Here is a 25678-nt window from a genome sequence, read left to right on the forward strand (position 1 = left end):
GTTGCACAATGGCAAAACATTCACCCCCACTAGCAACATTTGGATTACCAGCCCTGGGCACACCTGGTGCACGGTACTAGGGTCTGACAGGTAAACCAAACCAGCCAATCATGGAATCACTAATTCATACATTAATTTACAATAGGGTGAGCATATGCACTTTAGCACTGATCAGCAGTGGTAAAGTGCCCAGAGTCATAAAACCAACAAAAACAGGTCAGACAAAATACAGGAGGAAGGCAAACAGTTCAGGGATGACCCTGCAAAAAGGGCCAAGTCCAACAAGCATCCTTAAGAGACTAGGCAATGCGGACCTCCAGTAGCAGGGCTCGACTCTCTTTATTAATGCAAGAAGTTTGAGTCTCAAAAACCGTGTAAATCAACACCTGCAAAATGACACATATTTTGGCATTCTCAATTTCTATAAAAAAAATAGGAGTACTATGGTGAAGCTTCAAAAGTCTAAGATTGTCAGATATACACACAAGAATAAGCAGTTACATGTGCACATTTGTATATGTGTAATTGCATAGCACAGTGACATTGCACTTGCAAATTTCATTCTCCCCAAGTAGAATATATTTTTCCAATCCGAGAAGCCCCTTACATCCCCACTACATTCATTCCCAAAATGAAGTCTTACCCCTGCCCTTTCTCCTACCCTTGACAGGAGCAAATCTCTGATTGTATTTAAGACGTAAGGAGCCTAACAAGAGTTTGTGTACACCCACAATCTTACAGGTTTATGGGGTTTCCCCTATTTTTTAAGGTCTTTCTGCTATGGAACTTGTATGCAGTATTACTTTCAACCTAATATTAAATCATATGATGGTATATTACATGTGAGTGAAACAGAGTCCACCTGGAAGGGCATTTTTTTGTGAATTGCAAATATAAATTCACACTCTTGAAGCATGACCTTTGCACATGCTGCACTGCCACGTAGGTGCTTAAATGGTTATGTGAATTAAGTCTCCTGTGTAATCCTGACTAACTCTCAGTTGTTCTATGTGTAGCAGGGGCCGCTCTTCCGCAATGGCGGAGGAGTGTCACCTCACTGGCTCAGAGCCAGCAGCTGAAAAATAAAACAATATGTTATCATCATTTTATTTTTTAGCTGCTGGATCACCCCGCGTGTATAGGGAGGAGTGAGTCTGGGGCGTTGGAAGGGAGGACTTGGTGGTGCACTTCTAAGTGTGCATGTGGGTGAGGCTGGTTAAACACACATGCCCACTTAGGTTTCCTCAACTCAGCTGTATTGAACATCTGGGTTGGAGAAACAGCACAGACTCCCTGTGCCGGAGCGGAGCATCAAACTAGCCCGCTCAGGCCATTCCCTGCGCTGCTCTCATAGCATGAACGCAGCGCAGTGATTGCACAGGGAGTCTGTGATGCTTTCCTAGTGTCGGCTGGGACAAGGAAGCACAGGAAGACCGAGGGTGCAGTCAGCTTAAGGTAAGTCTTCTTTTTTCAAATTGTTATTATTAAACCTCTCCCCCCAGGCTTCCCCTTCGGCGCTCTTCTTCTGCAGCCAGCTGAGAGGAAGAAGCTTGCATGGAGCTGCCAGCTCCGAAGGGCCTTTGCCCTGTGACAATAGTCAGGCATCTCTGTCACGTGGCACTCATCTTATGTTAGACAAAAGCTTTTTTAATAGTTTTACAGCATCACTGCAAGGTGTGAAATTGTTACACAATGTTTGGCACTTGGCCAGGGCTGCACAGGATGTAAATTGTAAAGTTGAGAATATGCTCCCTGCCTCATGTTTCACTGCATTGGTAGCTGAGATAACAACAAGGAGCACAGCTAAGACTCTCTCTCTTCTTTCCTATTGGCCGCAGCGCCTCTGGAGGAGCTTGGCTGAGGCTCCCTCCCTTTCTATGGATGTTGTCATTGGCAGTGATGGCCCACGCGCATGCACTGCGCCCGCCTACCCAGGATGGGAGTTCAGATTTCGCCCAAGCACCATTGCAGGCCAGAAGAAATGGACAGCCACAATTTAGAGCTCCCAGTTCAAAGCAACCACCAATGACTGTGGGATATTTGCCTCTGGGCTAAAACCCGGCCATGAGCACAGGAAAGAGTTAAAGGTGAATGGACAAGTCTCTCAAAGGGGACATTAAAGGTGACAGCCCCTTAGTGTTTCCCCACTGCCCGGGCAAGTGTATGTCTTCAGTGGCCACTTGGTCAAGTAAGCGAGCCAGGGTCCATGCGAGAGGAGTGCCCCTGAGCTTGGGACAAATTACGTCACCTCCAACCCAGGTTGAGGAGATTTAGGGGGTCCTTGCACTCCTGCTCTCCCTCTCTTCATTTCCAGCAGTAGAGGAACTCCACCTCTACAATTCCAGTCAGACACCCAAGCGAGTCCTCTGGCAGCACATTGGTCGTTGGTGTAGATTTGACCGCAACCAGTGGGGGGGGGGGTATGAGCAGGGATACCAAAGCATTAGAATGCAGACCCCCGCACCCATCCTACTGGCCAGGGCATCTTTACCATGGAGAATCCCATTAGCGGCAAAAGAAAAGATTTGGAAAAGGGAATTTAAAATATTTTCTCCTTCCTTCATGTATGCCAACATTTTAGGAGAGGAAAGTGGAAGATTTTCAAAAAATAATCGGGAGAATGTATTTCTCAAGTTGACTTTTATGAAGGCCTCAATGGGATTTATTGTCATGTATGGGACTGAATGTAAATATACAGGTTTATTCTGTACCTGTCAGGAGAACGGAAAAAGCGTGTGACAAAAATGTTGTGCACTGGCCTACAGGTGCAGATTACTGGTAGTGTATACTCCGAGTCACACAAGACCAGTCTCTGTCTGCAAAAGCCCTCCGAGCAAGCAGGTTTTTGCATACATGAATTGGGAGGCAGGAGACGAGCTTTAAAATCAGTAGTCTCTCGCCTGAATCGGGAGGGTTGGCATGTATGTTCCTGATGCACCGCCAGGAGGGCACTGACACAATCTGTCTTTGGCAAGAAAGAGGTCAGAAAGCTAAAGTGGTGCCATACCTGAGCAGACCGTATTCAACTGGCTCAAAGCATTCTCAGTACTTTCAATTGTAATCATGCAAAAGTTCCCAGAGCAAGGCCTGGGTCTGTGTAATTACAATAGAATTATCTTTGATGAATTCAAGTTCAGTGGAGGCACGGGGTGGCTGTTTATGATAGAGAGTTCGGCCAAAAGATGGAGTGCACACCCCCTCTCCCCCACTTGACATGGACTATAAAGATGTTGAGATTTGAAAGCAGTACATGTTCGCGTACCAATGGACTGGAGTATCCAGGGTCACATACCCAGGCCAGGATTGGTATCAATCAATCAGCATTTGTAAAGTGCAACACTGTCACCCATAGGGGTATCGCGGCTTTGTGTCTCCGTCAAAGTGCCAGGTCTTGAGTCTTTTTCTGAGGTCTGCCAGCAAGGGGGCTGTACAGAGCTAGGGGTGGGGGTCGTTCTAGGTTTTGGCAGCGATATAGGAGAAGGGGCAGCCCCTGTTGCGACAGATGCAGGAAGTGTGTGTGAGGGCGAGTGAAAAAGAGTGCAGGTATCTAGCAGGTTGGTAGGCTGGCAACTGGTTGGAGAGACTTCAAGCAGCCCTTTCATAGAGTAAGGGGGTTTCTGCTATAGGGGCCAGCAAACCTGGAGACAGGGCAACTGGAGACCATCTTAGGAGCACTATGATAAGTCTACGCTGGCATATACTAATTGTATGTTTGTCTATATTTGTTTGTCTGTATGTTTTTTCTTACAGGTGCTGATACACCCATAATTTGGGTTTTTTTGGATTGAGCAAATTGCTCTTCCAATTTTTTAAGCACTTTTTTCACTTTTCCTTTTCACTTTCACGCCCCCAGGTCAGGGTGGACTATTAGAGTGTCCACACCGCCGGGGTTATAGTCCTGAAGAATGCCATGGTGAATATATACCACACTGAAGGCAGAAACATGTTGACTGATTTTAATAAATTTGTGGTATTTAGCTGAATTTAACCAAATCCTAATAACCTTGGCTTTTAAAATCAGACACATATACCACTTACACGTGTCTTAGGGATCACTCATTAAAGTTTTTTTTGATACCCTGTTAGTCACTTTTAATTTGAGAAATCTTCACAACACTTCCTCCCCACACAACCAGCTCCGCAGTCTTTCTGGCGTCGTAGCACACCGAAGAGACACTCGGTCTCTTCGGTGGGGCCCGATGATGAAGCATGACACTGACTAGGTCGGTGTGTGAGGGCTTTCTTACTCAAATAGAGTGACTGTGATCCCACTCAACTAGAGTGACTGTGATCAATACTATCCACTTATCCTTTTGCTCCACATTTCTGGTAGTCGTGTACTTGACCAGATTAGACCTCTCTTCTTTTGTTGTTTGACATGGATTAACCGTGTCATGATGGGCAGAAACTACTGTTCACTTATTTCGAGAAGGAAGTTTTCTTTTTATACCCTGGCTCCCTGTCAGTGAGAGCAGCCAAGAATTTGAAGTCTGCCATGGATCTGCCACTAGTGGTAGATAAGTTAGCAAAGGAATGCCAGTTTGGGCGAATAATGACCCAATTTCGCTTCCTGCCACTGGACAACATGATTGTTTCCCCTGAAGGGAGTTATCCCCAAAAAAGAACAGGGCAAATTCTGCCTCATCTACCACCTATCTTATCCCAGTGACACATCAGCGAGTGACTTCCTTGCTTAAGGGTCCTTCTCAATGACCGGTGCCTCCTTTGACGATGCAGTGGAAGTGGTCTACAGAGCAGGCCCATACCCAGAGCTGTCAAAAGCAAACAGAGTCTGCCTTCAGGCTCTTACCAGTCCACCCAAACAGTTTCTACCTGCTTGTCAGGTGATAGCGTGACCATGTTTACTATGACAATTGTAAGCCTATGGGCTGTGCTGTGTCCTGCTCTTGCTTTGAGGCGTTGAGCTGTTTCTTGGATTGGGGTCAACCATGCACTACATGGATGGGTTTTTGTTCATCGGAAAAGCAGGTATAACCAATTGTTTCTAGACCCTCTTGGCTTTTCAAGTGCTCTGTGATGAGCTTGGTGTTTCTCCGGCACCAGAGAAGGCCACAAGGTCCCACTGAAACCCTCACATTCATGAGTATAGACACAGCAAGGGGCATTTGCCTCCTGCCAAAATCAATGCCCTCCGCACAGAAAATTGGAACTGGCAAACAAGGAAGACGGTATCATTGGGCACCATCCAAAGTTTACTGGGCAGATTCAACTTCACAGCTAGAGTAATCAGTGCTGGAAGGCTATTTGCATGCAGACTGGCTATGGTTACAGCAAAAGTTGTCAAAAAGCGTCAGCTGATTCGGCTGAATCAAGGGATGAAGAAAGATCTGAACATTTGGGCTACCTTTTTGAGGGGCTTTAATGGAGCGCTAATGTGGAGAGCCCCCGGGTCATCAGTCAGCAGCTAAGGCTTTTAACTGATGTATTGGGGAGAAGGATTATGTGCTGTATTGGGAACCCGCTGGTGTGTAGTGAAGTGACCCAACGCTTGGCACAAGAGGGGCATCACAAAGAACGTGGCAGTCCTCAAACCTTTTCCCATAGCACTTGCACTTGTCATGGTGGTTGTACACGCGGTTAATGTCCCATCATGCTAGGACTAATTTGAGAATTGGTCAGGTTGTGCCTATACAACAATGTGAATTTCTGCGCACACAATGTGCAAAGCATAAAAAACACAGCAGCTGATGTCCTTTCTCGTATCCAGTTGTAGAGATTCCAGGAGGACTGGTGAAGACTGGTGCAGTGGACCCCAGATTTATGGTTTTTGGGTGAGCAGACATTAACATCCGTGGCAATGCCGAGGACTCGCTGTTCCCTCATTGGTTGTCCTACAGCTCCATGTGCCGGACCAGCATGTTTTTATTAATTTGTGATTAATTCAAGTCAGTGTGTTAGTTAGATGTTTTTAACATAACATAGTGCGGCCATGATCTCGGCCGCATGTTTCTCATTGTGTCTAGTTTTCTGTGACCACACCCCCATGTTTCTGTTATTCTATTGGACTGTGCTCATCCAATGAGGATATACTGTCTTGTTATTGCATTGCCTTAGTTGCACAGCTTTGCTGAAGGCTTGGTGTTCCAGCCTCCTGAATGGTAATCCTAAGGCACACATCTGTTTTCAGTTTTTAGCAGTAATGGCTAGTATTTGTTGACCACGGCAGTATAAAAATGAGGCAATCATTTGTTATTTGGTTGAGCACAGACCAATAGACTAAAAACAACACAGGGGGTAGCCATACAGCCCTCTGCACAATGAGACACGTACAGCATGAAAGCTGCCTCTACGCCCTCCAATCAGTTCGCTGAAACATGTTGACCACATTTTACGGATACAGGAGACCACTAGTTTCTCATAGGTATCTATCACTGTTTTTAAAACTTGCCCGGGGCCTCCACTATTAAAATACCCATAGAGGTAGGAGGCTCTGAGTCAATTTTAATGCAGTTGCACCTGCACTGCACACAAAAAAACAGCTCCTCTGTAATTGGGTGTCAAAGCACACCCTGGAAGCATTCGGCTACCAGGGTAGGAACCCAATGATGAAGCATGTCACCAACTAGGTTATTTAGTGGGGGTTCTTTTAAAAAACTCTAGTTGTTCCCTTTCCCGCGTGGCCTTGAGCTAGAGACCCTTAGAGATCTTGGGTTAGGTAGGTAGCAAACTCGTTCTTTTGAATTTTGTTGAATTAATTTAGGGACAAAGGGCGAGGTCCCTTCTCTCTCTCCCTTATGTTTAATAGTGAAGAACATTAAGATAACATTTCATAGAAATATTTTTGTTCCCTTTAAATTTCTCCCATTTAAAAGAAAATTACTATTTTTATGTTATAAATGTGGCTCTGTGTCCACCAGCCACTGGGAGCAAGATGCCTGCTGTTTTCAAATGTGACACTTTGAAAAGGGAGAAATAAAATGAAGAGTTAACTTAATCATTAAGTTAACTCTTCATGTTAATTTTCTCTAATTTAAAAGCATTCAGAAATATATTTCTGTCCTCATGGTCCAATATTGAGTTGCAAATTACTTGTATTTAAGAGTTAAATACCTCAGTGCTTCAGTTCTGAACCTGTGCAACCCACATTGGTCATAAATCTGAGTCGAGCAAATAAACATAGCTGTTGCTTACCTTTAAAAGGAAAGTGCACCACTTATTTATTGCAGTTCTTTGTTAATAATTAACTCAAGACTGGGAGATACTCTGAGGGTTTCTGCGAGCTACTGGTAGCTCGCGATGGGCTGGTGGGAGACACCTGGACTAATGTAATATGAATGTTTTTTTATTTAATGCATTTCAATCTGACAGGACCAATGTTTTATATATCATATACTACCCAGGTTCTGAGGAATACAGGGTTACTGCATTGATAGTATACATAGGTCAGCAAGATGGGCAAGGCTGAACAAATAGAATGAATGCACAGTGACCTGGATCAATACCCCTGGCTTGACATGAGTGTTGCTGTATCTCAGATTGAGGCACCTGGTGAGGACGGACGAGAACGCGCACAACATACTGGTGATACACCAAGGGGGTAATGCCCTCACAACACTGAGCAGGGGTCCACTGCTACATAACATGAGGGCCACACTGGTTAGACTGGCTGCGCAGCTTGGAGTGTGCTACACAGTCTGCTCAGAGATATTTTCCATGAGTGATTGGCAGGGTGCCCGGGCAAACATTGCGGTTGAATCCTCGAGAGGGAGGAGGTGAACGCCACGATGCACAAGTTAATATAGAACTTTGGATTTGGCTTCAAAAGACACTGCCCTCTTAGCGCCATGCCACCTGCCTATTTTGCTAAGGGTGGGGTCTACCTGTCAGATTCGAACAATGACAGTTTTACGAGGAACATTGGGAGGGCCCTGAGATTGTTTGGATGCAATTGAACCCACGCTGGAGCTAGACTGGTGGTGGGACTCAGGGTCACAGTAGGCTGCTCTGAACCATGGCAGTTAAATGAGTGATTCTCATGCTGGAAGTGGAAATTGCTCAAAAAAGCTGGAGATGGGGCCACAAACTTAGATCTCCTCAGGCCAGAGGGGACCATGAGAAGAACACAACCCCATTATGCCACAAATGGACAGTTGGTATCCTTACAGCAGGGGTTGGCCTTAATTCCTCCATGGTGGCACAGGTGCAGGATCAATTTCACCACAGCCCCAATGGGAAGTGGCAAGTGCCGGGTGACAAATAATACAATTACTGCCATTCCGGTGGCTCTGTGTTGGTTTCAGGATGGGTGTCAGCACTAAACACTTGGATCGCCCATAAATTAACCGTATCTGTGTACTGCAAAAACAATTATAAATAATCTTGCAAAAGTCTCTTTCCAACAAATAAAGAGAAATAAAATTAAAGAAAAAAAAAGAAGAGGCAGGCGATGCTTAACCTATCTGACCTCCAAACGGTGGAATGCATTGCTGCTCAACCTGCATTGCATTTACTCGGAATCGGCTTTTAGACTTAATCTCAAAACTCTACTTTTTGACACCTGTCTAATGGGCATGTAGCCTGATATTGCCTTCCCTTTACTTATTAGCTTTCCGCCAGCGCCAGGCCGCATCCTAAGAGGCAGCTGTGCACTCTATAAATGCCATTAATTGGACCGAATTGAAAATTAAGAGTGTTTTTTTTTTTAATGTAATCTGTGACGCTGTCACAAGAGCTAACATTGACAAAAGGGCAGTCACGGCTGCTGCAAATATACAGTGGCAGGGCCGAGATTATTAAGAAATGAAAAACAAAATACTTACCGGATGCTGCCAGCCACTTCGCGCCTCTGTGCTACTTTGCTTTCCTGCTGCTCCTGAAAGTCTGGGACACCATCACAGACTCCCTATCCAATCCCGATGCTGCTCTCATGCTATGAGAGCAGCACCAGGATTGGCTTAAGCGGGCTGGTTTGACACTCGCTCAGAAACCGTAGGTCTGTGCCGTTTCTCTACCCGGTTGTGGAGAGGCCGGATAGTAAGACGGCCGGCCAGACTGACATGCGCACTGACAGTGCCCACCACTCCTCCCCCTTGCCGTGGCCCGACCCTGCCCCTCCCTACACACGCATGGCTCAGCCAGGCACAAAAAAATTAAATGATAATAACATTTCTTCATTATCATTTAATTTTTCAACTCCTGGCTTTGAGCAATGGGGCGACACTCCTCTGCCATTACGGAGGAACAGCAGCTGAAAAAGGGGTAGGTGCGTAAAAAATAACTATGGGTCGTACATTAAAGTAAGACAATCCCATCTCCTTCAGGTAGACTTTTTTCATGGGCGACTCTTGTTTGTAGGATTTGCTAATAATTTTGCGAATCCTACATATTCCTTAATTGTGAATCACATATTGCGATTCGCAATTAAGGAATACCTCCCCATTCATTCCTATGGGTTAAGAGGCCCATAGGAATGAATGGGAAGACATTCTCAATTTGAGAATCGAAAATTGAGGATGCAGTTTCAAGGGTGCCAGGGTGTCAAAAGGTCACCCTTTTGAACCCCTGAAATGTGTATTTGTGCACATGTGGCACACATACATGCCCTATGGGCATGTATGTGCGCCACATGGCACTTTGAAAAATGCAAAAAAGTGAATTTTTCAAAGAAATCGCAAATTACCGCCTACTTGAAGTTGGTGGTAATTTGCGATTTCTTAAGGAGAAATCACACAACTTGGGTAATTTTTACATCGCATTTAAGAAATCGCAATTTGCGATTCCTTAAATGCTTTTGCAAAATAAGGAATAGCAAACTTTGTGATTCTCTATTATGTGAGGGCCTTTTGGGATGATACATCCCAAAAGGCTTTTTCCAGTTCGTAAACGGGCCGATTCTGAGAATCGGCCCGTTTGCGGACGGGAAATGGGCTTCATACATATGCCCCAAAGTATGTTGGTGTTAACACAAGATCCCGTGACTGCTACGAAAAACAATAATAGCTTCGTAGTGGCAATGTCACAGACCATCCAGGCCTTAAATTATTCAGTCACTGATATGACCCAACTTATTATGTTTTTACATCGATCTTGAAATTTTCACGAAAGGGAACCAGAGGTTGGACTAGAAGAAAGAACAACTAAGAAACACTATAGGCATGACTTTCGTAAAGCTTAAGAATGGTGCAAAGCGGGTTGTGGCGCACATTGTTCCGCAACCAGAGGAACTGAACTTGCTTTAAGTAGTTTGGCTTTAACCCCACGTCAGCTGCACGCCACTTGCCCTGATCTGTGCTCTCCCTCAGAGCCTCAGAGGAGCTGAACTTCCCACAGGTTGCAATGTTTGTTTGTTTTTCATTGGAATGAGTTGGCTCTGCTATCAGAAAACACCAATTTGTAAGAGGAAAAGCCAAAGACTGACAAAATGTCAGTCTTGAGGCCATGGAACAATATGGCAATCATAACTGTTTTTGAATATTTGTAGCTTGCTTTCACGGTGATATTTTTGCTTAAAGAAATCTGCCCCTTGCACTTGCTATTTGGTGAAATAGCATTGGCCATTTCGGGCACTGTAGTCTGTTCCTTACTATTCTCATTATAAGATAAAGGAGTGATTGAGTAAAACACTGAAGTGGCTGAGCTTCCTACATATAACGAGGGTCCTCTTGACAGCTGTGCAGTACGCATAATGGCCAAGTGATTACAGGGCACTTCTTACTTATCACTCACTTTTAATAGGATGTAAGGTGGCACAGTTCCCCTTGGCTACCCATGGCTTCCTTGCTTTCAGTTTCATTGCATGCTGGGAAATTCCATCCACTGGTTCAAGCCAGGGCTGCTCCCGATGCTGTTGGTCACTATGTATCAGATGTCAGTTACCCCAAAGGGTTTTAGGGGTCCCTGCTGTCTCTGGTGGATGTTTGGACTTTGCTGTACAGTCTCTGATTGATACCAGCGCCTCACTGTTGCTTTGCTGTATCTGTTAAGTGTTTGGAGACAGACTATGGGGGATACTTGGACAACTCTGTTGTGTGTGATTTGTGTCAGAGTTCCCAGCTTTGTCTGTCCATGCAGTAAGAGCGCTGCTTTCCTGCATGAGGAGTTGAAAGACTGTCTGAGTCAGTGAAAGCTCAGTGGGACACTGACCATTAAACTTGCTCAGTTACAAATCTGCTATTTATGGATTTAAAGCATTCTGATCTAGGAACCATTTCCACTTTTTCATGCAAATAAATGTGCAAGCATGCACCAATGAATGAGATCCCATCACTCAAAATACAGATGGCTTCTTCTGACTAATACTTCTTGAGCCCAAGAACTCCTGCAACACCCAGGCTGTAAGCATTGTGGATACCAGCTGACTGAAGCTGTACACGGACTGCAATTGGCTTGGGGGAGTGGGTATTTGGTGGCTGCATGTATTGTGGACTCCTCCATCATGCTGACTGCTCTTGGTCTTTGCCAGTGTGGTCCAGCCTCTTTGCAAGGGACCTAAAACCCTAAGTAATAGTGGGGACCCTGTCCGAACCGCACAACGCAGGTCGATATTACCTTCTTCTTTCGAAATTGATCGAGTGATATTTTCATGCCTGCTTTGCTCCACGCGGTATAAAGTTTCCCTCAAACTGTCACACATTTCAGATTGAAAGGTCACACATGAGCACACTAAAAAGATGAAAATGTCACGCATCAACAAACTGAAAACTTGACAGCTATGTTCAGGGCAGGACTGGAAACCAAAATCAGCTTTGGCAAACATGTTTTGTTTTTGTGTAGCATTTCTTTATTAATGAACAATGAGGATATACAACATGGAGAGTCATTATCCTATAATCAGATACAATAGCCATTTACAATAATAACTTGGATACTTGGATGATATATGCATCATATTAATGAGAAAAGATAGGGGGATTGGGAAGAAGGGAGCGGGGGGGGGGATATCTGCCTAAAAGGGGGTGGTGTGAATGGGATGGGGTAGGTCTGGGTTTGTACTCGTCTACATACTATCCCAGGTGGTATTAATGTCCAAGGGTGTGAGGTTATGTGGTCCGGGAGTTTCAGCATCTGTCTGTAGATGATAATATACCAGATATCCGGCGTTCATACCTCTGAAGGCGGGTCCGCTCCCCTGGATCGCCACCGGGGTGTCCTGGGTGGCGCCTGGCTGTGGTCCTGGAGGGTGGGGGGATATTGTAGTCCTGGGAGGACATGCTCATGTATAGCTGAGCGGGCTGGTGGTGGGGTTTTCAGAGCTGTGTATGTTCACATGTGTGTGAGAGCATGTGGGGCGGGTAGTGTGGTGGGGAGTATAAGAGTGAGGAAAGTGGTGCTGTTAATGGGTAGCACTCTTTCTTCCCTGCCCACTACCGTTGATGGTGGTGTGTGTTGCTGTCGAAGTGGGTCCAGGCTGGATGGAGGGGGGTCGTGGGCGCGGGGGATCGGGTTTACGGCACTATCTCGTGGTGTCGGTGGTCCCCTCCGCGGACCTCAGGGTGGAAAAGAGGGTCCTTTTACTAGGGATCTACGTAGCTAGGGAGGGGGGAAGGGAATGGGAAGGAGGGGCGGGAATAGAAGAGATGGGTGGGGTCGGGATGATATAGGGAGGGGGCGGTGACATATGAAGGGATAGGAGGAGGGTGGGGGAGGCAAATATAGGAAGGCCGTGTAAGTGCTAAAAGTGGCCCTGATTGCGATAGAATGATGGCGAGGATGTGAGGGGGGGAGAGAATGTGGTAAATGTTGGGTATATAGTCTGCGTAGAGTGTGTAGGGGAGGAAAGGATTGTGGTGTGGGAGTGTGTGAACTGGCCAGAGTACGGGGGGTAGACTTGTTGTGTAGAGTGGTGTGGTTCATTGGGTCTATTTGTCTTCAATCTATTGTTGTCACTGTTGTTATTATTTTTATTGTTATGACTTTGGTGGGGTTTGAGATGGGGGTGTGTGGCAGGTGTGAAGGAGGAGGTCCGAGCCCCCCCGTTGTGTGGTTTACCCCGCCATCATCTTCTGTACGCAGGAAGGGTGCCCATGTCTGTAGAAACAGGTCGGATTGATCTTGTAGATTGTTAATGACTCGTTTGTGTGAAGCAGTGAGGATCATAGCCACGATCCAGGCCTCTTTCCTGGTGACTGCAAGTGGAAGGTTAACATGGGCGGCTTCATGGTGTGGTCATGGTCTATCAACTTCTGATCACAGGCCGTAGCCTGTGGTCCGTCCAGACAAATGCCACGGCTGTAGAGTGGCCAGCCAGGCCCTGCCAATACTAATGCACTCCAACCCAATAAATATGTGGTAACCTGGATGGCCTGGAGATGCACAGTCCCTCATTGGAGAAGGTACTGACTTTTCAGAGGCCCAAATGCGGGACTAGAATGGTTTATATGTCTGCAACCTGTGTGCATCACTTCGCAAACCAGAAAGGGAATGTAGGTCTGTTCCTATACAGCAACAAAACTTAATACACCTGATGGTGAGAGCAGGTAAGTTCTCACAGATAAAGGGAATTGCGGGTTAGATATGAAATCCTTAAGCAGTCATGTAATAAGATAAATGCAACCTGAAGGATAGCTCTGCTTTCTAGAGACTCAAACTATCAGATCTGTGTAGTCTGAGAAATAGATATGAGGCCTGAGTCTCTGGTGTAGCTCTGCTGCCTGGGACCAGAACTCACACTGCAGGAGAGATAGTTCTACTATTTGAGATGGTAAGTTCTGCTCTACCTCTCCTGACGCTGGTGCACATGGACACCGGTGCGGAAGAGCATATGTAGGAACCGCCTTGACCAGACACAGACTTGTGACATGTTTATCCTCTGACACTTTACTTTCCCACTGAAGCTCTGTTTCACTTGAACGCAAGCTTTTATTGCTAACCTGATATGGCCCTCCAATCTCTGGAAGTGCTAGAAATCATTGGCTTGCACCCTGCATTCAATATTCATTTAATTCTATTCGCTAAACACATCTTGCTCACTTCTCCCTAGCTTACTCACTCGCTAGCTTCCTTTCAAGCTACCCGAGGACTGGGCAAAGTTGGTTACCCAGCTCTGCACGGTGCACCTACTGTGTCTTCTATCATTTTTCCTAATTAGTTGTTCGCTTTGTTGGTGACACCTTTATGCCAGAACTGTGGAGTTGCCATCACTTGAATACTCATGACAACGCATCCAAACAATCGGTATTCCCCAGATAGAAAGGCATCAGAAATTGTATGAAATCTACGGCCACAGTGAAAACGACAAGCGTCACTGAAGACAGGCACGCACACGTTCTGGTAGCATGCACACATGTTTAGCCCATTAAACCCATACCGTTTCTCTTTGTCAGTACTTGGGGGGCGGTGCAAAAACAATTGTCTTCTTTAGAGAGTACATATAGGAAATAAAGAACTGAAAATGATAAAAGGTCTGATGACTGAGTGTATTTTTCAGACGTAAAACAGTCCCTCATCCAATCCAATTGAAGCACTTATTAATAGTCGGAATGATAAATCCTGCAGCCAATAACAAGAAATAAGAGCAAACTACTCCTCTGGGTGGAGCCAAAACCCACTCTATGTATATTTATATAACTGCTAACAATAGGATGCATACAGCTGTGCTGTTAAGCCACACCTACAAAAACAGCAGCAGGATCACTAGACATAAGCATTTTTAGCCACTGGTTGTTTCGAAATGAATGAATGATCTTTCACACATTAATGAGCTCTTCCCTTTTCCCTGGCAGATGGAGATCCCCTTTCAGTTTTGCATTGACATATGACAAGTTATTGTAGCTGTGGCCTCCTTTGCAATCCTTTTGATTTAACTAAACTGAATCCTCTGAAAGAATGCATTAAGGTTTAGGTGGTTTGTAGTTGTGTGTTCCTGTTTTAGTTTGTTTAACTGATTACGTTTGAAACTTAAATCCCTGAGCTGGGAGTACCTTACAGCCACCTTCCGTTTTAGGTCGAGCCTGGGTACCGCATGCGCTGCTCTGCGGGGTGAGCTGTAATGTACACTGTGGCTTGAAGCCCCTCCTCTTTTTTTCATTCATTCCCATCCCTGCCTTTTAGAAATGTATGCTTCTCTTTGGTCAGCATGTCTAGTTCCTTCCGTCTTTTGTTGTTGTAGATCCTCCCTGCGGACTGTCCCTGCTACATGTGGTCTTACTTTTTTTTAATTTACGTTCCTTCCTAGCACTATTTTTTTTGTTTGGGTCTGCCTCGGGCTTGTGTTCATGCACGTTCAAGGGTTTCCCTTCCTGATAGATTTATACTGCTTCCTGAGTTTCCGCTCATGTTGCTGTTTAAATTGTACAAAATGGACAACACAGGGCTTTTATTTTAACAACACAGCGCCTGCTTCAGGAACACAGCGCTTACTTCAAAGCTGAACTTTAGATCATTGTCTTCGTTCCTGTGGGGGAGGGGCATGGCTACTTCATGCAATAAGCTTCACTTCCTCATAGTTCACCATGCCGGCATGTTGAGGGCCCATGAGTGGAGCATGATATGGAGGTCAGTGCACCCGGTAAGACAGCAGCCCTGCCAAGGGTCACTCAGCTGGGGTTAAATTAATGCATATTTGGTATTGTTGTCGCATTCCCTCAAAATATTTTGTCAGACAATTCAGAGCGCCAGTACTTGCTTGAATTACTGTGCCAGTAATGTGCTTTGCACAGAGACTAACAGTGTCTATTCATCTGTGAGCATGCCCAGGGCAGAGGAGAGGCCATGGGTTATGATCAGCCATTTAGAAGCCACAGACTCCTGTGGCTGGCAGCTTTTGTCCCAGGTTCACTTTACTACTCATGGCAGTCCTGGCAACTTCTTTTCCCCTCCCCTCCTCCTTTCGCGTTTCCTGTTAGCCCCGGCAGCTTCTGTTTTTTTTATTTTATGGGTGGTTAGGGGGTGGTGGGCTTGATGGAGGGCAGAGTGTTTCTTAGGGAGCTCTCGCCACAAAGCTCCGCCCCCTCCAAGCCCCCTCCCTTACACCGTGAGATTTATTTACAGGTTGGCAGGTCTAGGATCTGTATGAACTGTTAACAAAGCAGGGCCATTAGTAGGAGACGAGGCAAACAGTGGCGCCCGAGCTCTCCTGGAACTCGCTGGTATTCAGAGGGGAGGTGGCTTCCGAGTTTCTAAAAGCACTTTGTGCTTCAGGAGGTCTATTCAACACAAGAACAGTCAGTCGCCTTGTGAACAGACTGACGCAGACTCACCCCAAACCTTTGCCCTTTACAGCACACTGACCTCACCTAAGCCCAGATGTGTGTCCTCTCTGGAGTCCAAAAATCATCCTTCGTGTGCAGACTCACCTCTCCCCAATTCAGGTGATTGTGCTCTATCGGGCCCAAGCTCAATTAATTGTTGGCAAACTGGCCTGACCCCTACCTAGGCTAGTGTCCTCCCTGTGACACAAGACCCATGCTTTATGGACAACCAGATCATGCACCCATCTTGCGTACATTCAGTTCATGGTGAGTGCTTCACATGTGTAGTAGACGCTCTAAATACAATCCCATATCTAGATTAGAAAATTATAAAAAGGGTCTAGAAATAAAAAACAGTACTTTCAGCTGGTTCGTCTTTAACCAGTGGCAGTGCGCTTCAGGTTCAAGGGAATGCGCATGAGCAATTAATTTTCATGTTTATGTGGACTTTGGAGCGTCACAAGCCACTGTGCTCAACCGTCGGTGCTTGCATGCGTATTGTTCAAATAGTTTTGAGGCAGCTGCACATTCATTTTACATGTGTGAAATACACACAGGGTTTTAGGTACTGGTGTGTGCTGTACAGAGCTCATTTGAGGCTGCTAGCCACAGACCTAAGCTCCCCATTTCAATTCAACATTCAATCGACAGAATGTTGGAGTTTCCTGGTGTTAACTTAGTGGGACACAAACCATGTCAAATAAACCTCTTGATTGTGTTTAAAGAGCATCCGAGCTTCATTGGAAGCGGAAGTCGGTACCCACTCTGCTGGATTTTGAACATGTGACTTGCAGAGTAGACACATCATCCCAATGAGCTATCTTTTCAGCCTTCATCTGGTCTATTTTTCTTGGCTTATCTACTATAACTCGACAGTTGGCCACATACTGTCTGTCCTTTGCATGGATTTTGTAGGATAAACTTTTTTTTCTCCATGGTCATCACTACTGGTGCAGTGCCTGTGGAAAGGGATCTTGCATAGCTGGAGTCCCCACGACAACAATATTTTCTAGCTGGAATATTGTTAAAAAAAAATAACTTTAAGAAAACTACTGTTTTAAGAGTTGATTTCTTCATGACCCTGGTCAGCAAGTTCAAAGTTACCTTAGAAGGTTAATAAATGTTCTACGAAAATGTATATGCAACTTATCAGCCATCACGGGCTGACTCGAACTTTCTCTCTTCTGAGGTCAAGAAAATTAAGGTGGTCCACTTGGGTAAAAGTCCACATTTTGTTGATGGTCTTGGGAAGATGCAGTGGTGTAGCACCAAGCATTGTAAACAAACAATCAGTGTTAATGAAATGTCCCATGCGACAAAGCAAGGGTGCCCTGGGCCTCATAGCTGAGACCTATTAGCTTTGCCAATGCTTGTTCTGTTTGTGTTTATACTACTTGATTTGCATGTTTTCTACCATCAGCGATCTCTGATCCCTAGGCGCCCAAACGTTGTGTAGTTCATAAAGTTCACCAAAGAGGTACCCCAAGTTTCCTTCTTCTGTTGGCAAGAGGTACCCCAAGTTTCCTTCTTCTGTTGGCAAGAGGTACCCCAAGTTTCCATCTTCTGTTGGCAAGAGGTACCCCAAGTTTCCTTCTTCTGTTGGCAAGAGGTACCCCAAGTTTCCTTTTCCAAGTCAAGTATCTTCTTTAATTGGCTGTACAGAAGCAGATGATTAGTGCAGTTGCTTGTTTTGGGGGTACAGCCCAAATGGTTGTGCACAGGACAGATGCCAATCTACTACAGTCTGGGATGCCCCAGCACAGAGACTTTTCCCCCCACCAACAACGCATATTTAATGCCTATTTTGTGTATGTCGGTAGGTAGGTAGCTTGCTCACCACTTGGGAGAACGCCTACTATCTTATACGCCTGCACCATCTTAAAAGGCCTTTGCATCATCTCAAAGCCATCATGACTAGCCCAGCTTCTTATCTGCCTTAGAAGTTCACCATCTCCAGTGGCCCTCGGCACACCTGCAGCAAGGACTCCGTCAGACTAGAGGCAAAGAAGTGCAAATAATAAAGCTAAACGCAACAGGCTTTCTCCAAGTATGCACCCAGAAATTGAAACAACATCCTGTGTCTGTCAGGACTGTCCTCCCCTCAGGTAGATGACCTTGCATTATTAGTGCAAATTCACAAGTTTCAGGGAAAGTTTACAGAAGCAGGACTGGCACCTGTCACACTTGCAGGATTCTAGGCGATTCCTTGCAAACGTCTGTGAATTCTACTTTACTCGTATATCTGATCATGACAACATCTTCAGGGTAGTGAGAAATCACTTGTTAGAATATTTACGTTCTTTTTTTTCCTCCAGGGGCCACATTGAGAGCCTCCGACCTCCACGGGGACCCCCCACCCCCTTTACCTTCCTGGAAAAAGTTTAAGTCCTACCGTTATTAGGAGAAAATGTCCAGCCTTTTCCAAGGTGGGAAGGAGAAGGAGAGGAGTTTATTGCGTGTATAGAAACTGACAGGGCATGTCAGCCACTTTCCACTTTCTTCCAATCCTTGTGGCTAGATGTGCTCACACGAAAACATTCATACTAGTGAATCGATTTATGAGTGAAAAACGTTTGGCTGACAACACTTTTTGCAGAGTCCGTGAAGTTGTGCAATGCAAATATCCAGTCACTGGTGTGCTCTGACCCGTGGCAAATGTTCTACCCAAGAATTACACAATGAGGGCAAGTGGAGAAATGTCAGCCAAAAAATGGATGTTACAGAAAAAAGGCTGCTTTATTTTCTGTAGCATCCATTCTTCAGACCCTTCGGGTACGTTTGCTCCCCAGTGTGGCTGCACCACCTTGCAGAATGAATTTAAACATGGTCCCATTATGAAATGGTATTATACATTTGCTGTTCGTTTACCGTCCCAAGATGGCCAATATGTTTATAATCAGTCGGTGAGCTGCGCAGTAACACTGGAAAGCGAGCACTGAAATACAATTGCATTTGCCAGTGCTCCTTCAGTTCGGAAAGGTCCTTGACTCCTTTGCCGCTGAAGCCAGGGGGTGGGGCGGCTGAGCTGCGGGCCGGCATCTAAGTCTCGGGCTGGTGTAGCCCTGTGTCACTCAAGTTGAGTGACACAGGGCTATGGCCAGCTCGAGCATGCGCGGCGCACTGTACCAGCGGGTCCCAGCAGGTGCTGCTCAGGCCGCCAGGGCCGGGAGGATTCAGGGCGAATACAGACTGTGCCCCCCTAGCCAATCCTGGCGCTGCATGCAGCGCCAGGATTGGCTAGGGGGGCACAGTGTGTATTCGTGTCATCATCACACAGGAGACTGAGGCGGCGAGGAGCGCTGAGGAGGTCCGGAGAGAACGCGTGCCAACTGCCAAGGAGACTTAGGGACCCGAGCAGAGGATACTGTACACAGTAAGTATGTATGCCCTTTACACGTTCCTCATATTGACAACCTGCGAGGTTTCTAGTTAGATTAGGAAGTTTAATGAGAAGTAAAGATGGCACATCAGGGCCCCCAACCAAAGTGTGAGCCATATGCAGAGTGTTTACCAGGGTCAGCTGCCTCCCAGCAATCTGCTCAATCAATCTGAAGCCCAGGGCATAACCTGGAGTCTCTGACACGCCATGAAAATAGCGCTAATTTGGCTTCAGTCAAGATCCACATTTTGGTAACTTCTTCGATTAATGTAAAGCATTGCACGTTTTTTATAGTTGGTAAAGTGAAGTCTGCGAAGACATTGCCCTCCTAAGAAAAATACAAAAAATCGAAAACATATTCGAGACCTGTGTATGGTAGTGCTTTATTCAGCATCTCCGGTGCGAAGTGTGGCTTAGATTTTCATTTTCTTTCTGTACTTAATTAAGGATTATGTAAAAAACACTTAAAAGATGTTTCATTTATCCTTATAAATACACACCCTGGAACAAACATAAAACTGATCGTGTACATATGCATGAGTAATTGACACTTTTTAGGTGGGAAAAAAACGGAGCACCTCTGTATTTCTTGGGGTGATTGGCAATGGCAAGAGGTTTCTCCATATGGAAAAAAGAAATGCTCTGTGCATAAAATAATGTAAACATCTGAACGTGCAGATTCACATTTCCACCATGCATTTACAGGTGAACTCTCCGGTAGGCAGTCAGCTGAAGTACACAACGGGAAGGAGGAAATGTCACAGGGCCCTGTCAGACATGTATACATGACAGAGGGGCAGTTAGGGTAAGAAGGAGGAGAGGGCAGAAGAGAAGATGAGTGGAAGGGCGATATCAGAGGGGGAAGGGAGAGCAATGAGTGATCGTGAGCAGAATCAGGTGTGAAAGGGTTGGGAACCGCTCTACAGGATTCCAGAGGTACCAGGCTACAGCAAAGAGATCCCATGGAGGTCAGGAGCCTGCCGCCTAACATTTCCCATATTGTTTGTCAGATCATTCGTGCAGCATCTCCTTAATGGCTATTGTCAAGTTTGAGTCAGGCAACCAGGGTTATTTTGCTTAGTTCTGTAGTGTTTAATGTCACTATAATGTTGCTATAAATCACAGGAATGATGGACAGAAGAGATAGAAAGGGGGCATTTTCCTTTTCATTACCCCGGACCTCTTAAAGGGATTACGCTGCTCTCCCAAGCTCGCCATCTTTTACCACACACTGCTGTTGCCCATTGTATGCCTTACTGTTCGGGTGTGGCCCCAAACTTATGTTTTTTTTATATTAAGTACTGCCTGCAGGGTTAGAGTGTGGGGGACCATGTAAAAAGTTCTTTTGTGAATTGGGGGAAGGCCTATTGAGCCAGGGAAGGAGGTGTTGGGATCCAATATTGGACACAAATCAAATGTTCATTTTTAAGCACATTATGTGGGCAGCAGTGGTCGAAATTGCTTAAAATTTAAAGTCGAGTTTATAGCGGTTTGGTGATTCTCACCCAATGATTTGTTTCAGAAATATAGTAGCAATTTTTAATGCAGTGACCAGTGAGCTGAGACCTTTTTCCACTATAGTGCGTACCATGGTTCTTTTGCCTGTAATCTTGCATGAAGTTCTATAGCCTATATGCTTTATTGCCTGTAGAGAGCTTCGGGTATGGCTTTATGTTACATTTTGTCTTAGTCCCCAATATAAATTAGATTGTGCTCTCAAGCCATGCATGCATAAGGCTTTCACAAGCTCTTCCGTGCAGATATTACTGCCTGTGTGCACGAGGCACTGTCATTGATGCCAATTAAAAGTAGCCAGGGGTAGCATCAGTCATTTGCGTACTTTGATACCCCCGGGCAGAAGGGCACAAAAACGAGTGGAACAGGGGGCAGAAAGGTACAAAAAACGAGTGGAACAGAGGGCAGAAAGGCACAAAAACGAGTGGGACGGAGGGCAGAAAGGTACAAAAAACGAGTGGGACAGAGGGCTTTGTAAAGGCTGTCTCCCAACTGCTGTGCAACTTCTTCTACTCTTAGAGCTGAGATTTTCATGCAAGCCTTATAGTCTGAATTCAGCAGCGTAATAGGACGGAATGTATGAAGCTCTGTGGTTATACTGTATAAGCAGCTACCTATGTTATGCCATCTATTAATGTAATAACTGCACTTTCACAATTGCTTTATTAACCTTCCTGCTTTCTCAAATTTGCTTGGAAAATGCACGATTTTCTTCTTTTTTCAAAATTTTCTTGGGGGGGGGGTTATCCCCCCAAGGCCCCGTTATGGGGTTCGGGCTCGCTCGCTTGCTACGGTGCTGTATGCAAATCACTTTGCGCCCCACCTCTTTCAAATGTCACCCAGCGCCCCTGAAAATGGATGCTACAGAAAAGAAAGCAGCCCTCTTTTTAGGCAGCATGCATTTGCTAATGTGTTTTTCTGCGCTCGCTCCCCAGAACACAAACAAGCATTGGTATGCTGTGTCAAGCCTACCAACGTTGTCATTTTTGGTGATAACGGAAGCTGTGAATCATCTCTGCGGCAACTACGGTCTCCTTCTAACACCGTATGCATGCTCTCTTTTTATCAGACTCCCGCTCGATGATAAACAGGCCATCAGATCGCACTGTGTCACTGTTTAGAACCGACCACCCTAAGCGAACATTGTCTACATTGTTTTCCGTGAGTGCAACATATCCTGCTTTTTACACAAACTGTTTGAGGTCTTCTTCTATGTACCGTATTTTTTTGCCTTAGTAAATGTATTTGTGGATGAAAATAGATTTCATTGTAATATAAGTAGCTCTACAAAGACCCTTTTGGGTGGGGGTAATCATTTGCTCTACTAATACGCGTGTTATCTTATTAGAGGAACTTTATCAATCTTTTATCAATCTCCTCTTCGTAACTTGGATTTCAAAATTAATTTTTCTGTATTTTATTTTGTAAGGCGTCACAGGGGTGTAGTACATGTAATACACTTCACACATAGAATTGTAAGCCTACATTTCTTTTAAGGTACCACTTGAGCACATTTATGTGTAGCCACCGGGTCCTACTGTGTGGGATATGGTCCTACCTGCTAGGGCGGAGTTCATTGCTGCTTTCAGGGTAGGACGCGCGGAACCGAGACCTGTGGTGGCAAACCAAGAGTGGGCTATCTGCCCGCGGTGCACTTTGGGCACAGGTTCTCTATATACAGCACCACCAGCCCATTCAATAGTAGCGAATGGCCTTCACATGGCTTTTACCTGCCCAGGAAGTGGACAAGGGGATACCACCAGTATCTGGATAGGGTGAATACCACCCGTCTCTCAACTGACCAAGGACACAATGTGCCAGGCACACCTCTGTTCAGGGGGTGTAGTCTGCAGGAGTGATCTGAACTCACCCCATGGCACCTGTGCTGTCAGGATGAAACTCTTGCATCAGCCCTTCCAAACACCACCTTCGATCTTGCACCACTCATTTGGATGTCTATGGGTGGGATGGTTACAGATGCAATCACAAGTGCTGATGGCTTGGCTTGATTACTTACAGGAAGTTTTAAGATCAGAGTATCACCTGCTTCCCCAAGGTTGTTACTCTGGCCAGGTTTCCTAGGCTTCCATCCCAAAGTCTTTGTGGGACCCCTAACTCTGGGTGCAGAGTTACTTTTGCAGAAAAGACGTTGCAGCTCTAAGGTTCACTGCAAAGCGTCCTTCTTGTGTCCTCTCTTTCCCTGATATTAACCCCAGGACAAACCCTGGTGGGAGGCAGGGCAGTCTGTTAATGTCGGAGCTTGCACCCAGCCAAGATATGAGGTAATGGCAGACTGGTGCTAGGCTCACTCTCTGGTGGTGGCCCTAATAATGCTGAGTATATCAGGCCCACAGTGGCGGCTGGCACCGATCGGGGGTGCGGGGCAGGGGGGAGGGGGATGTAAATAAATAAAATAACTTACCTTATCGCTACAGCGTCTCTCCTCTGCGCCAGGACTCTAGTGGTATTGCACTGACCACAACGCAATGCAGCGTTTCGATTGGTCTGAGTGCCGTGGTTCGGTGCTCACACAAGGCCTGGGCATGTTCTCCAAGCAGGCTGCAATGCAGCCTGTATGAAGAACATGCGAAGTGCGCATGACTGTTTTGGGCGGCCCCAGAAAGACATACAGTCATTGCGCAGTTGGAGTAGGAATGCCACTCCTCCCCTGCCAGAGCAGCCCTGCCTGCCCGCAAAGCAGAACGGAAACATAAATGATAATAACTTTGTTATTATGATTTATGTTTCCTTTATTCCTCTATAGGCACTGCTTAAAAGCAGTGGGGTAACGCTCCTCCTCCTTCCTTTCTGTGGTCCTCAGCTTTGGGTTACCCGAGAGATGCGGGGCTATGTTTTCCGTAGGAGTGATGGAGGGGAATCAGGCTAACCCAAAGGGACAATCCACTGGTGACCAAGACTGGTCCTACTCCAACTCTGGGGCTCCTTCTAAGGCCCTGTTCCACTCTGAGGAGACCCTTCTCAGGAAGAGCCTGTCAGCAGAGCGCAGAACAACTCCCTAGCTAGAGCTACCATCTGTCTCTGCTGACCCTCTGAGTCTCTCTTAAAGTACTGCCTTATCTTAAAGCCTTCAGGCGTGCTTCAGATCCACCCATCCACCATCCTGCTCAGTCAGTTGTTCTCACGTGGCACAGCGGCAAGCAGCTGCACCCACGTGTTGATTAGGGATACCCGACTGTTAACTAGCCATTGCTAGACCTTCTGCAGCAGAGCTATCTACTTAACATTCCTGCTGACGTACGCACTCTAGCTATATAGTCAGTGTCTTCGCCCACTCACTCATCCAGTAGATAAGGACATTTATAAATAAAGGCGCTACAACTGTAATTCAGAGGTATTTATCCCAAAGTATTATGCTCCTTTTTTTAATCCATTGAGGAAATTCTCTTGAGCCTCTTGACATTATAATGAAATGCCAATTTGTTAATATCTGCTAACATTGTGTTTGTTTGTTTTGCAGAATAAAGTGGTGACCGTGGATGGTATAAAAGTGAAATTGCAGGTGAGTCTGGAGCGTGGAACCGATCTGGAGTATTGAAGTGGTGGTGGAAGGGTCTGGCTCATGAGACGACACTCCTGAAGCTCTCCTGGGGTCCCACGATGACCTATACAGGCTCCTCCTGGGACTGAGTTCCTGGGTGTATGAACCACGTTCATCCCAATGATCAGAGCTCTGGATACAGGACTGAGCCTTTCCCTTCACTTGGCTGAAGGGGGGACTGGTTCTCCCGGTTCTCATTAATGAGACCTTGGGGTTCACTACTGCTCTTCCTCTCCCTTAACAAGGCGTGGATTGGCCTCTCCCCAGTGACCGGGGAATCACAATCTAAGGGACTGGGGAGGGGCTGACATAGCTTGGCAACCATAACTAAACTTTCCATACTGGCTGAAAAAAACATGCAAGTACACACCATATCTTGAGATCAGCTTAGCTGGGAAATCATCAGTCTCTCTGACTGCTAGCCAATCACAACCACTGCTGAGCGCCCTCACTTACTTCCTAGCCTGACTATCATATTACAGACCAAAAGCACTGGCAGTGAGGTGTGAAGCTCAGCCGTGTGGATTAATAAGGTCTGTCATTACTGTGCCAACCTTTTAAAAAAGTTTTTTTTAGGTCCGTAGTGGTGATTTAACCAAACATAGAGCAGAAGGTCTTCACAAACTAATGTACTACAAATACAGTGGGCATGCTTCTGTTTTCACTTCTAAAACATCAGGTCACTATCTGGCAGCTTGTGAAACAGGAGGCTCTGCTGACAAGCAGACAGTGTTTTCAAGTGACCTCAGTACTGACCTCATACAGTAGCTAGTTGCATCCACTGCCATCTGTGATGCCTCTGGGTGCATGAAATCAGCTCCTCGTCGACTCACTCACTGCAAGTGTATGCTCGTCACTCTACTCACTTGCTGCGTCTGAATACACATGCATGGTTAGGATAATGTGATGCAGGCTGTAGAATTGCTAAAGGTATACATAAAACAAACTCATCAGTGTAAAGATGATCCAGGCAGCAGCAAAATGGTGAAAAGACTTTATTGAGAAATCCAACACAAAATGAAAGGTCAGGTCACAGGTAGGCAAAAACAGTCCGCATGACTCGGTCATCAGCTGTCA

At 45.8% G+C, this 25678-nt stretch overlaps 1 protein-coding gene across 3 annotated transcripts in view; it reads left to right on the forward strand.

The window, feature by feature from the left end:
* RAB37 (RAB37, member RAS oncogene family) overlaps positions 1–25678 on the forward strand; it is a 425057-nt gene that overhangs the window by 265185 nt on the left and 134194 nt on the right. For all 3 annotated transcript variants that reach the window (XM_078654470.1, XM_078654467.1, XM_078654468.1), the window contains one exon: positions 24521–24562. In XM_078654470.1, coding sequence (XP_078510596.1) covers positions 24521–24562 — 42 coding nt within the window. The remainder of the gene's footprint in view (positions 1–24520; positions 24563–25678) is intronic.

Source organism: Lissotriton helveticus, chromosome 7 (assembly GCF_964261635.1).
Source record: "Lissotriton helveticus chromosome 7, aLisHel1.1, whole genome shotgun sequence".
Taxonomy (NCBI): Eukaryota; Metazoa; Chordata; class Amphibia; order Caudata; family Salamandridae; genus Lissotriton; species Lissotriton helveticus.